General features: G+C 35.7%; 1 protein-coding gene across 4 annotated transcripts in view; it reads left to right on the forward strand.

Annotated features, from left to right (window-relative positions):
- Positions 1 to 14571, forward strand: part of LOC117407150 (adhesion G-protein coupled receptor D2-like) — an 82219-nt gene that overhangs the window by 19226 nt on the left and 48422 nt on the right. For all 4 annotated transcript variants that reach the window (XM_059031766.1, XM_034011846.3, XM_034924274.2 and 1 more), the window contains one exon: positions 10601 to 10642. In XM_059031766.1, the coding sequence (XP_058887749.1) occupies positions 10601 to 10642 (42 nt within the window). The remainder of the gene's footprint in view (positions 1 to 10600; positions 10643 to 14571) is intronic.

Genomic DNA, 14571 nt, shown 5'->3' on the forward strand with positions numbered 1-14571 from the left:
TTAAGAACATCCAAAGAAAATGAAAAAGAATAAAACAATACATAATTGATGAAAAAATATACACGCTTTCTTACTACTAAAATGTTTTGCAATACTATATCAGCCTTGATTGGAAAACCAATGCTGTTTATCCCAGGATCTAAAATACTGTAGTCCACTGTTGGAAAATACCATTGGCTATTCTAAGAGCATGCTGTACTTAAATCCATTTCCGCTGTAATTATTGTTCCATCTGTAGCCTTTTACCATTCAAAGAATGATTTTTACTATTTTTCTGTGTCAGTGGAAACTTTGTAATTAAAATATGATCGAGATTGACAAGAGGGTCTCATACATTTTGAAGGGGCACACCAAAACGTCAGTCGGATTGCTTTGTATGTTTTAATTAACCAGGTTTTTGGCATATAGACTGTTCTTTCCTTAGCAAGTTCAAACAACTCATTTTGATTCATGTATTGAAAGTTTGTATCAATTTTCCATGCATATGTTTTACTTGGCTCTATAAACATACAGCCAAAATGGTCTTGTTTTAAAGTAAGTTTGTTTATAGATCATTTTCTCTTTTTCTTCGACACATGTGCGCCACAATTATTGTTGGGAGTATAGTTACAGATATCAAAGTGGCTGCAGGAACCCATATGTACAGCTATGGCTAAAAATTTTGCAGCACCTATAGAATTACCTCATTTTGCGTCATAAAGACAAATTAAACCTGCTGAATAATGTTACGTTAACATAACACCTAAGAAAAACTGACAAAAATGTTAAAATGTGACATTTCAAAATCTAACATGAAAACCTGTACTACTATTATGGCTTCTGGTAGACTTTTTTAAATAAGACATCTAAATTATGTTCATATAGTTTTTTTTTTTTTTTTTTTTTTAATTGCCTCAATCCTAAAATTCTAAGTGATGCAAAGCTTTTGTCCATAGCTGTAGTTAGTCTAGGTGAGTTCATAATCAGTAGGGTTACATTGAAAAATGATGCAGATATTTCAGTATTTTAAGATGAGAAGATGAGAAGATTTAAGTTAACCTACTTTTGAGGGAGAGGCAATACAATAAACATTTTTATAGACTCCATTTCACCAGTGCTGGCGACCTTAAGGTATAAATATGTAATATCCAGAGGGTGTAATATTTTTTGGTCACATTTTCAGTGGAGTTTAGAATATACATTGGTGCACCGTTGGTTGCAGGAACATCTGTTTCTAGCTTGTTGTTCCTCTTGACTGCTTTTCAATTGGATTTCCTCAAGCAGGTCCAAAGCTGTCACCTTAGCCAGGCTCTGTTAGCTATCACCGCTGGCCCTATATTAAGTAGGTGTTTCAGGGCTAAGCTAATAACTCCTGCCTTTCTGACTGATCACAGCCATTCTTTCCATATCTGTTTAGCTTAACCATCTCCTCTGGGATGGGGACTTTTGAGTTTGTCTCCCTCTGTGTCATGCTATCAGAGGTAGACGTATTTTTGTTTTCATTCATTGATAAGGTTACAGTACATGGGGAAATCCAGTATTTGTGGTATTATTATTATTATTATTATTATTATTATTTATTTATTTATTTCTTAGCAGACGCCCTTATCCAGGGCGACTTACAATCGTAAGCAAATACATTTCAAGTGTTACAATACAAGTAATACAATAAGAGCAAGAAATACAATAACTTTTGTTCAAGCAAAGTACAAGTGTGACAAACCAAAATTCAATAATACAGCAGATAATAGTGATAGTTACATCAGGATATGATTAAATAGTGATAGTTACATCAGGATGTGATTAAATACAAAGTACTACAGGTTAAACACTTGGCAGATTACAGTATTCTGAAGTACAGGATTAAATGCAGTAAAATAGGGGGCAGATAAGAGCAAAATAAAGCACATTTACATGAAGGGTGATAGTGTCCCAGGATACAACAGAGGAGTTCTACAGGTGCTGTTTGAAGAGGTGAGTCTTAAGGAGGCGCCGGAATGTGGTCAGGGACTGGGCCGTCCTGACATCTGTAGGAAGGTCATTCCACCACTGCGGAGCAAAGGTGGAGAAGGAGCGGGCTCTGGAGGCAGGGGAGCGTAGCGGAGGTAGAGCTAGTCTTCTAGTGCAGGCGGAGCGGAGAGGTCGAGTGGGGGTGTAGGGAGAGATGAGGGTCTGGAGGTAGCTGGGTGCAGTCTGGTCAAGGCATCTGTAGGCTAGTCTTGAACTGGATGCGAGCGGTGATCGGGAGCCAGTGGAGCGAGCGGAGTAATGGAGTAGCGAGGGCGAAGCGAGGCAGATAGAACACCAGGCGGGCAGCAGAGTTCTGGATGAGCTGGAGCGGACGGGTGGCGGACGCAGGGAGGCCAGCCAGGAGGGAGTTGCAGTAGTCTAGGCGGGAGAGTACCAGGGCCTGGACCAGGAGCTGGGTAGCATAGTTGGTGAGGAAGGGTCGGATTCTTTGGATGATGTTCAGGAAGAATCGGCAAGTGCGTGCCAGAGTGGAGATGTGCTGGGAATAAGAGAGGCAGGGGTCCAGGGTGACTCCAAGGTTCTTAGCTGAGGAAGAGGGAGAGTGTGGTAGATTCCAGAGGAACAGAGATAGAGAGATCAGAGGAGGGGGAGGAGAGGGAAAGAAAAGGAGGTCAGATTTAGAGAGGTTGAGTTTGAGGTGATGCGAGTGCATCCAGGAGGAAATAGCAGACAGACGGGTAGAGATACGGGAGGAGATGGTGGAGTCAGAGGTGGGGAAGGAGAGGAAAATCTGAGCATCATCAGCATAGAAATGGTATGAGAAACCATAGGATGCGATGAGGGGGCCCAGGGAGCGGGTGTAGAGAGAGAACAGGAGAGGACCCAAGACTGACCCTTGGGGGACTCCCGTTAAGAGAGGGTGAGGTGTGGAGGTTGCTCCACGCCAGGTTACCTGGTAAGTGCGGTTGGAGAGGTAGGAGGAGAACTAGGCCAGAGCAGTTCCAGAGATCCCCAGTTCAGCAAGAGATGATAGTAGAATAGAGTGATCAACAGTGTCAAAGGCAGTTACCTCTCATGCTTCTGAATTGCCACTTTAATCCCAGGTCCTTGTGACTGCACTCAGCAACATCTGTTGCATCTGTCAAATCTGATATCCTGTTGAAAGTGATGATTCAAAATGGAGTCGTTTATTAAGATAACAGGGCCAACGAGATTTCTGGAGGTGATTCTTTGTTACTGAAGTGAGCTTTTGTTTTTTCTTAAACATTTCTTGCTAGATGAATATCAAGGCTTGTAGTAAACAATCAACCAGCTAATTAGAGTCAAAACATTTTGGTATCACATGTTAACAAACTGTACTTTTCATAGAACATTTTAAGACACTTTTTCTGCTATCTACAGTATTGTTTTTAATATAGGTAAAATAAGAACTTGCAAGTGATCAGTGAATCCAGGTTGGGGAAAAAAAAAAAAAAACATTTTACGGCATATTTTATTTTTTATAAATTTAGATGTTATACCGGTACCTATTTTTATTTTAATTACAATTTTAATTAAAAAAAAAAAAAAAAAGTATATATAAATAATACTGTATATACAAAGAAATATATTAAATATATAGTTATATATTTAATATATAAAAGTATATTTATTTATAATAAATATTTAAAAATGTTGAATAAAAAGGTGGTTTAAAAGTGAACTTTTGGTGATTCTGGGCTATTCAATTTTCTTTAGTACTGTAAAGTTAAGGAACTGTAACGTTCATGATGGTATCAGTTTAGTACTCGCTCAATTAAAATTTCTATTTGTTTTATTTTCTAAAGTTCTATTCAGTGTTTAAGTGAAAGAAAGCTAATTTTCTAGTTTTGGCAGCAAGGACTTTACATCATTTTTGGACATGTTACAAATTTCATATAATTCCACATTCTGCTATACATCAAATGTACAGCTGCAACTGACATGCAGAAAGATTTTAAAGGCTGTGAGCAGTTCAAGTTAAAATTATGTATACAAGCTAATTAAACTGTTTTTGTCTAAAAGGGTCAGAGACATTAACAATTCCTTCTATAAAGTGTGAACTTTTTCACTGCAGTTTAACCTCTTTGTCTCTCATTGCAGTAATTGGTTCCATACGTTTACATTTTCCAGAACTGCTTGAAACAGAAATGCTTGAATTGTGTAGATCAAAAGAATTGGAAATACCTGTATTGGTTTTACATTGTTTTCATTTTTTGCACATGTTTATGATTTGCTAGACTACAGTAGCAGAGTGGTATTTTTTTTATACAAAATTCATAATGTTAAATTCCTTTATGGCAAGATTGATAAAACAAAAAGGCATAGAAAATAATGAAAGGCAGGAGAGTGTGTTATAAGTCTGCCTAAGTCCATCGATTTGATCTAATGAAATAATAAAAATAGGAGATCAAAGTTTTGTATTTATTAACCTCCGCGATGGAATCACCGTGTTAACACTTCCTGTCCTTTGTCATTGTTTTACAGTTATACGGTTTATAGATTCAGAACAGCGGGTTACAATTGATCATTAATTCTGGCAATATTTTATTGCTATGTTGGAGAAAGTTATTGAATTAAAGGTTTTGCAGCTCTACTTATTTTCTAAAATCGTAAAGGGGATTCAGCGAAACTAAGCTATATTGTGTAACGAAAACAAAGCTGAAACTTTTTAAGTAAGCGCATTTGGCTGACCTTTTTTTCTGTATTTAGTTCAGATTTCAATTTTAAGTTAGAATACGGACTTTCCTGACAGTCACGGACAGACCTGATATGAAACATGAATACGTCCTGATTTACTGAAGTAAGTTTTCACATAACTGCTACCATATGTTTGAGAATTGCAAAGTCCAAAAGTCCTGATGACAAATACTGTTGCAGAGCTCCAGATATAAATGTAATTTGAACTTTTTTGAAGTTTTCGGTATTGAATTATTAAAATAGTTATTACTTTATTTCACAGTTATCTAAAAAAAAGAGTGGGTCATGTCAAATATCATTGGTTTGCTTTACTGTTTTGAGTGAATTATTAAAAGTGTGCATTTTGTTTTGTATTCTATTTTATATTTTGCTGCAACTTTGCAAATGCAATTCCAAACCAAAAAGGAACAACTGCGTTTGTTTTGTGTGCTATGTAAAACATTGCATAACTGCATGTCAAGCATTATTTCAGTACCTGATGCACTGAAGGGTCAGCGGTGGTTTCTGATGCAGTGTAATATATGAGCTCTAGATTGCATGGCACACTTTTTATAGTCCTCCGTTTAGAAACCTTTCTAGTACCTTAAAATACGATATTATTTAATCATAAAACTAACAAAACAAAAAATGTGTACTAGTTATGGTTACAATCTAATCTGTATTCTGATTTTCTAATAAGTTTAACTTTTTTTTAACAGTTGTTGAATGTGGATTAACTAATGCATAAAAGCATTGTGCTTTACATGTGTTTCAATGGGTTTTCATCTCAGTTTTAGTGAGCAAGACCTGACAGACATTAATAGTTATTGATGTTTCATAGGGAACAGTCTTTAAAGTGGTGACTCTATGGGCAAGTCTGCAGAACAGACTTTGCCCCCAACTTCCCTGAAGGAATCAGACACAGTAATCATTGAGGAATGTATCCCACCAGAACAATTTAAACACCTTATAGACGGGTCACGTTGTATAAATACTGTCATGACTGTCCTGATACTACAAATATTACACTTCTTTTTAAAGCTAAATCTTTACCACCCACCCAGTAACATCTATGGTAATTGTTCAATTTGCAAATGTTCTTTTTTTTTCTTTCAGCTATGTTTAAGTCATTTTCCATGTCTGTATTTGTTTCTGTCTAAAACGCAGTTTGAAATATATGGTCTGATTTAGTTAAAAAAAAAAAAAACCTGCTAAATCATTTGACACAGATATTTTATTGAAACAAATGATGTGTATATTCATTATAATTATAGTGCTGATTTAAAGTGGTTACATTTAATACTTATTTTTGTTATAAGACGATCACGTGTATCACTTTGTGTACATGTTAATAGGTAAATATTCTTTTTTGGCACAGTTCAAAAATTATATACAGTATATTTTATCTTGAGCAAACCATACTCAATGCTAAAACTAATTACAATATTTTGACTTCTGCTTCTAGTCTGCATTTTCTTTTTATTTCTGCCATGTAACGTAAATGAAAGCTGTCAAGGACCTGATGACGATAGTTGCACTCTGCAATGGTTAAAACACTTAAGAAAAGTAATTGTTTAATAGTTAAAAAAATTGGTACATTCTTTTATTTATTATACCTGAGGAATTTCTTTAGATTTTTTTTTTTGCATTACCCAGTTCATCAAATGCATTTAAAGATATATAATGCATTTAAAAAAAAATTCTGTGAAGTTTTCTGTGAGAATGAATTTGGCAGATTGTGATATCTTTGGTCTTTTGAGTCTGTCAAAAATGAATAAAAAGAAGCCTAGTCCTTGATGTATTTTATTTGTGCCAAATGCCCAAACCTTTGTAGTTTTCATATTTTAGCCAAGGATAGCTTTTATCAAATTGAATGCAAGGCTTGTATAAAATGATTTAGTTATATTTTTGTGGCCTTACAGACAGGACTGTGTGTTTTCTATTTTCTATTTTCTGTGCTGTTAATTATGAACAATTCTTTGACAATATTGTGATATATAGAAGGTGCATGACAACTTGTCGATTTTTTTTTATTTTATTTTTTTTATCGATTTTGATTTAGTGTAATGGGGTTGTTTGTTTGTTTTGATTTCACTCATTTTGTTCCATAAATTGTAATTATTAATCTCAGGCAAAGAAACAGATATAAAGATATTGTAACTAAATTTATTTTAGGTATTAATCAAAAATCGAGTTAGCACCCTGGAGGATTAACCCAGAGCAGATTTTCTACACCTTTGTGACTTCTTTCCATCACTACTCTTTCAAGTCCATTTGGTATAATACTGTTGTCAGAAAGCATTATATATTTTCTGTGGAAAATAGAAAGCTGCCCTCCACTCTCCTTGCCGAGACACTGTGTCCCCTTAATCATACTTTTCATTTCAGTACATTGAAATTTCTGTTACCAAGGACAACATCATAAATAAGTGTTTGTGAAATTTTTACCTGCGGCTTCCTAACTTTGTACATTAAGGGTAAGACAAGAAGAGAGGGTGGTCATCTGTGAAAATGTATAATCATTTATTACGTACAGCTGGAGCAGGGAAGTAAGTAAGAGCGTAAAGGCAGACATCCATAAACTGGAGCACACGATCCTAAATGAAAAGTAAAGTGAATTTCTGTATCTTGTCACACAATAATGAGAAGCTAGGGCTCTTATTCATTGTGGTGTACAGTGCATTCACTCTCAATCTAGGTTTAGCAGTAAATGCTTCCCTGATGTATGCCTTAAGTTTGAAAAGAAATATTTGTGCTCTACATAATGGGGGACTTTGAGGGGGGACACACTATTCTCGGGTAGATTCTATAGAAAGGTTTATAGTACACTTCCTTACTGTTATTATTTTAATCAGCAGTATTTTGACTGAATACATTAAACTATGACCTTTCTTCTAGTTTCTGCATACCATTCAAAACCGTCTCCATAGGGTTTCAAATGCATATTGTTGTTAATTTTGTCGTCAGGTTTGTACCCACAGACTATCAAAACCCGTGAAGGGCAGCTTTGTTCAATGTACTTAACCCTAGAACCCCATCCGGGGTACTTGTGTACCCCAGTAAATGAGTCTGCACCCACAAAGAGGAATAAAAAATGACATTATGACTTTGTGGCTTGGGCTTTGTATTGGTAGCCAGGTACGCTGTACAGGCCTGTTTTTTTACAATAACACTGCCACTAAAAGGAATAAAATAAGCTTTCTCACGCTAAAAAGCTGCGCAAGTTGACCAAAAGCTACTTTGTTTTTTTTTGCATGGAAAAATGTCTGAAAGCTGTGTCTTTATGTTCATGAGACTTCAGTAGTGAAGATCCCATTTTTGACATGATCTCATGCAACGTTCTACTGTAACCAGGGGTTCACATAACTGGTATGCATGCAAATGAATAAAGAAAAATGCAGACTTACATATTCTTTAAGATGCAAAGGCGTACTGTCGGTACATTTTTAACAGGAAAGCATTTTTCATAAAGGCAACGAGGGTGCGCACGCTTGCAAGGTGAGCCATACCTGCCTAACCCTGAGTCTCCAGGCTCTGTCAACAGTCCCTCCCTGCTAGCGCTATCATTGGCTGCTTCAAGTTTTTATTAAAAAATAGAGAGTGATAGGTGGAAGCACTCCAGTTCATAAGATCAATAATTTTCTTTTAATGGGCACTTGAAACAACCAATGACAGCAGGGATCTCTATTGAGCTGTCCATTCAGAGAAGAGGGATGCAGTTACAGGGAGTGGCTTTAAGGAAGCGCTCTGATGTTTCGCTTCCCAAACTGAGCAGGGGTGAGAGAAGGTATCGATGTTTGAAAGCTGTTACATTTAAATGTGAGTGTAAAAATATTTACTTAACCATTTTACTTAATATAATGTATTTTTCACTCTCAGTTATATCATTATATGAATACCGTTGTGCCGTCAAGCTAATGTGTTCAACAACACTAATAAAGTGTTTGGGTTTTTGCTTTTGAATCCCCAGGGCAGCAATATGTTGGTAGGATTTTTAAATAAATACAGAATGCGTGATGATTTGTTAAAAATTGTAATAACCAGCAATCTGGACTCCTACTTAAACTATTGCTGTGGTCTCTGACACTGCCATCCCAATTGTTTGAACTGTCAGAGAAGGAGGTGGAGCTAGACCACCGCGACTTGGATGATGACCCCTAATTTTGGTGCGTGCCAAACCATTTCTGCTGGTACTCACATGAGACCCTAATTTTAAAAGTTATGTGAACCCCTGACCTATAACTAAAAGCTGTACCAAGCAATTCTTTATTAACTACTGAGATCTGCTGGAGGCAGCCCTAGCTAGCTTTTTGACCAAATAAGACTAAAATAAGCATACAGTACGAGGGGCCTAGAGACCTCTTCATTCAAATTATAGCGATTTGGCTCATAAAATGATAGTGCTTAATATAGTTTAGTTGTGTTTTAAGCAAGGTTCTAAAAAGCCCATGACTACTTGGAAACCAAAATTACCAGAAATTTCTTTTTTTCATGGAAACCCCGCCATTCAGAGAAGAGGGATGCAGTTAAATTGAGGCAATAGAATTCAGGTTGCTTTAACCATTTAAGTGCATCTACTTCTATGTTGTACGCATGTGTGAAGTTCTTTACTCTACTATTAAATAATTCCATGTGGGCTGAAGTGAATTAATTGAGTACATGTTGTCAATTGTCATGCGGTGAAACGAATGAAGCACTGGAAGGTTTACGCAGGGTGTTATTGCATTGCTGCCAGCAGGCTATGGGAATAGCCCAATTTAGGTTTTGTCTTGTCTGACAGGCATTTTCAGACTTGAGACTCAGTACACTGCTTGCTGCTTTGAATTAGGGATACTGTTTGGAAGAGTAGACTACTAGGCTTCTCCCAGTTTTTTGATTGACCCCAACCGCAACAAGCACCTTCATAGGAATCATGAATTATTATGATGCACATTGTGAAGCTTACATTTTTAGCTTGTGAGGTCTGACGCTGACCGGTTGCTTGCAACCCCATAATCTGTGTCTCATATGTGTCACTTTATTATGTAATTATGTTGTAATTCTTCACTACTAGGAATATGAGCTACAAGATAAAGATCCATGATAAAAGTGCAAATTGCCCTGCTGTTCAAGGAAAGATGAACTGAATTAATTGACATTATTATAGATGAAGTCTAAACAATGCAATTTCACTGCAAGTGTTACTAAAGGTAATGAAATGATTGGCTTCCTCTGGAGCTGCTGTACCAGTGAAGAGGCTGGGGTTGTTTATTTATGAGTGATACCATATCACATATCCAGACAGGTTTGAAATACAAACTAAAATGTAAAAAGATTTGGTATGAACCCCACAGATCTCTAAATCATTCGGTCCTGAGGGTCAATCTGTAAATTGCACAAACAGGTTAAAACTTCTATCTTGGGAACTGTTTGTTTATATTCTGCGTGGAATTTTTAATTTTAGGTTCCAGACCTTCAGTAACCTGCTTCTTTTTGTATATCTTTCATCTTCTGGATACTTGACCTGAATTTCCACATTCCTAACTAGGCTTAGGGGCTGAGCAGCAGTGCCAAGCTGTTATTGCTGTAGTATTTAGCTGTAAAACAAACAAACAATACAGGTGGGGGGATATGCTATTCTTATACTGAGCACCTCAATTATTATTTCTGTTTGTATTAGCTTTATTCAGTGTGATGTCTTACCCACAATCATTTTTATTTTAAGATTGTTACAATTTAAATATATGAGCAAAATTAAGCAAATTTATTTAAAATCCAAACCGAAGATGATGATGATAATAAAACAAAACAAAATAATATGGTAAATAAAAAGAATATAACCTTGACTGATTGGGAACTTCTTTTTCTCCTAAAAAATGCTTTCTGTTTTTGTTAATATTATTATTTTTCATTTAGGATATTTCTGCCAAAATGATTAGAGGTAACCGCTTTTCCCCTCCATTTTGTTCTGCAGGGCCTCTTCATCTTTCTGATATATGGGGTGTACAACACAGAGGTAAGTCTGCATAGACTGTCTCAAGGCTGACAGAGTGAATGAGAGAAATGACAAGTTCCTGATCGCGCCAACTAAAGGGACGAGGTGGCTTTCCACTTGAGCGTCCTACTGCCCTTCATGCTTGGACTAACTTATATGCACCCAGACTCGCCATTAAACACTGACACCTTGAGTAAAGAGGCAGTCATTTCTCAGCAACATTGGCTAATATTTCACTGCCTCTTTAAGTTTTTAAACTCATGGCCCTCCATTTAACATTCTGACATTAGGCTTGCAGGACTGGTAGCGGCTGCTGTTAGACTGTTGCAAAAATATGCAGGGCAGCAAACTGGGGAAAAAAAATGTTTAAATAATTTTAAAGCTGCAGTGTCACACAATTATGTTCCACATTACACTTAAACATTCCTTGGTGTCTGTTTACTATAGTTAATATATTATTCGTGTAGTTGTTTTAGAAAGAAACCCTTGTTGACCATCCAGTCCCCTTGAAACCTCTTGCCTCTACATCACTCTTTGACCAAAACATGAAATGTTATATGACATATTAAAGCTCTATTATACAGCTATGGCCAAACATTTCACATCACCCTATAGAATGAACTAATTTTGCTTCATAAAGTCGAATAAAACCTGCCGAATAATGTTACATTAACATATTGAATTACATACTGCTTTGTAGTTTTCCATATACCTAACGAAAAACTGACAACAACGTTGTAGTTTCGGGCAATATCATTTTGTAGTTTCTTTTGATTTACTTATGTTAAATAAATTACCTAAATTATGTTCATATAGTTTATTTTTATTTTTATTTTTATTATGTCTCTTAAGACTTTTGGCCATAGCTGTAGTGCAGGAAGCAAACCAAAATTTACAAAAAAGTGCATTGTCTCTAGGCTGAACTAGACTGTTGACTGATAAAAGATGACTATAGTGATTATAGAAAGTTTATGTACATGAGCGTACTCAAGGGGAAGTCTAGAAGACAGGTTATGTTTGGTAATGTGGGTCTGCAAGTTCCATTCCACCTTAACAGCCCTAATTTGGAAGTGGAATTTGAGGGACTAGCCGTTTTGAATTACATTACATTTGAATTACATTACATTTTCCAATAGGTTACTTTTAATTCACCAAGGCACAGAATATTAGAGTGCTTCATTTACCTTGAGTTAAATGTAGCTGTTATTTTACAGTAATCGATCTTGAAAGGATAGCGTACACACTTCTCAACGACAACAGTACATAGGCACCTATAGTTAGACATCCAAGGTCAATCAATGCTGCTTAACCATTTTAAACAAGAGGGCACTCTTTAATGCTTCAGTACAATAGGCCTTTAAAAATACAAACTGGCAGAGGCCAAGAGACGAGACTGGCTCTTTGAGACCGTGCTGCATGGCTGTTTTGTAATCTTCACTGCGAGGTATAAGAAGGTGTCCCTGAGTCATCGTGCTGCTTTGACACAGCAGAGGTTCAGAGCTGACATTCCACATTGTAAAATAAATCATTGCTACATTCTTGCTTAAGTGGCTTTTTTAGTGTATAGGAATCCATTTTCTAACTCCCAAGTTCTCCTTGACCCGGGGTCTTCACAATTTGTGAGCAACCCGTGTATGCTCTATGATTTAGAAAAGGGGCTTGTAAATATGAAATGCAATCATTTCTGCTATTCTTACATTTTAAGACAGTGTTAGCTGTGACAAAAAAACACAGACAGTTTTTAAGTTTCACCTGTGACACAAAAGCACAAACAGGGATTGCTTTACTTAATAGAACAATTTTGAAAAGCTGAAAGGAATGATCTCAGATTTACATCACTAAATTAAATATTAGTCATGGATCACCTCTTATTTTGGGCAGTGTCACCTTGCCCAGTAAAGTAGTCATTCATATTCAAATTTTTCCATTTGTTTTTGTCCTCATATGGGCATTTATTTAAAATTACAATAAAAACATAATCAGCATCTGCTTTTTGGTTATAACAGTTTCTCTGTGGCATCCTGAATGCCCAAGATGATTCTCTGTAATCAGAAGAGATTATCACACTGCATGTATAACCATAAATTGGGAAGAAATAGCTCATACGTTGGATGTTATCTTGAACTTTCCCTGTATCATTTTATTGTATCAATTTCCAATTTCTTCCTAATGTTTAGTGTATGTGACTCTTGAAACAAGGTTGATTAAAGGTCTATATTTGTTACAACGGAAACACATTTTACCATTAAAAAAAGTAGACAAACAACTCAAACTAGCGCCTTCATGATAATTACCAGTTTCCCTTTAAAAAATATATCAGAGATTTAAAAAAGGTACTGTGATAACTATGTTAATCTACAAAATATATTATTTTAATATATTTAAAATATATTAACATCTTAACCTGATTACAAGGCTTACATTAAATCCAAATTATGGTAGTGCCACAGCTATTCTAAGTAATAGTAAACCGTCTTTATATACAAAGATCTTAGGAGACAGCAGCACATACAATGAAACCTGCAAAAACAGGTTGTCATATATATTAATATAGTTTATTAAGCATGCACTAAATAAGAATTGTTAAAAATATGTTTAAACTGTTAACACCCAGTGCCACAGTGATGAGTTTCCTGAATGAAAATGGAACCGGGTAGTGTCATAAAACCAATACGGAAATCTTCAGCCAAGAAGCATCCAGCTATAAATCTTAAAGACCTTTTATACATGTATTCCTTTCCTTCCTACATCTTGAATAACAGAGAAAATGTACAGCCATGGTGGTATACAGATCAGGCATAGCAAAGGTCACAATCAACCCACACATTTGTTTCTCAGAAAATTAAGTTAACTTGGAAGCTAATGTCTTTCTTATCTAACTGTCACATATTGGATTTTACATCAATTGTCTGGGTTGGTTAGATATGACATTGTTATATTTATCAGTATGATAATATTTATCAGTATGATAATATAAACCTTTGTAGTGTGAACATACTGCGTATTTCATTTACATTATTGTAATTCTTATTTTTTTATCTACATACATAGAAACTACCAGGCATTTTACTAAACAGTTTCCATTCCATTTTATAGCGCAAATAATATTTTTTACGGAAAAAGAAGTACTTAAAATAAAATAAATTTCTAGGTGTTTACATTTGAAACTTTGTAGAAAATATTTTGCTGTGTGGTTAATGTGAGAGTTTTGAATTTTCTTTTTTTTACAAAGGAAAACAAAAGTGCAGCTTTGTGGTAATGCTTCTGACTATCAGATTGCAGTTATTATGATCATGTTGTTGTTAATGAGCTCTTATTTAATTGCTAGGTGTTCAATACGTGGTCCACGTAATACTGTTCTATTTTGTAATTGAGCCCATTAGCTCTTTGGCTTATCTAGCCAATGTACAGTACAGTGTGCAATTTCAGAACTGGCACGGAAAAACTTATGGGGAACACAATGATGCAAAAAAAGTGAGCTCTGTTGAAGCCCATATGGTTAGCTAGCATCACTGAACACAAAGCTGAGCGAATAAGATGAGGCCTCGGACACATAACTTTATAGCTGATCCTATAAATGAACAATGTGATATGCACACAATGGACTTCAGCAGTGTACAGTATGGCATTTAAAAAAAAAAAAACAATGTATTGCACAAATAGAGCAAGACTAGCAGTTAGTTACATTGTAGGTATTACTCTGAACTTGAACAGTCACACTTAAAGACATTTTTGAAGACAGAGAAAGGTTTATGGTCAAAACGTTTGTCATTACTGTCAAAACTCATAATCCCAGATGTGATTGTAATGGCTCAGACCACACTGTATAAGTAAATGCTAGCAATATTACTTATTAATTATTTTGTGCAAAAGCAGGGCCATGCTGGAAGGGTTTTGTTGACAGTGTCCTTGCTGGAAAATTAATGAACAGCCCTGGCATTTCATGTAGC

The sequence above is a fragment of the Acipenser ruthenus genome, chromosome 10 (assembly GCF_902713425.1).
Source record: "Acipenser ruthenus chromosome 10, fAciRut3.2 maternal haplotype, whole genome shotgun sequence".
NCBI lineage: Eukaryota > Metazoa > Chordata > Actinopteri > Acipenseriformes > Acipenseridae > Acipenser > Acipenser ruthenus.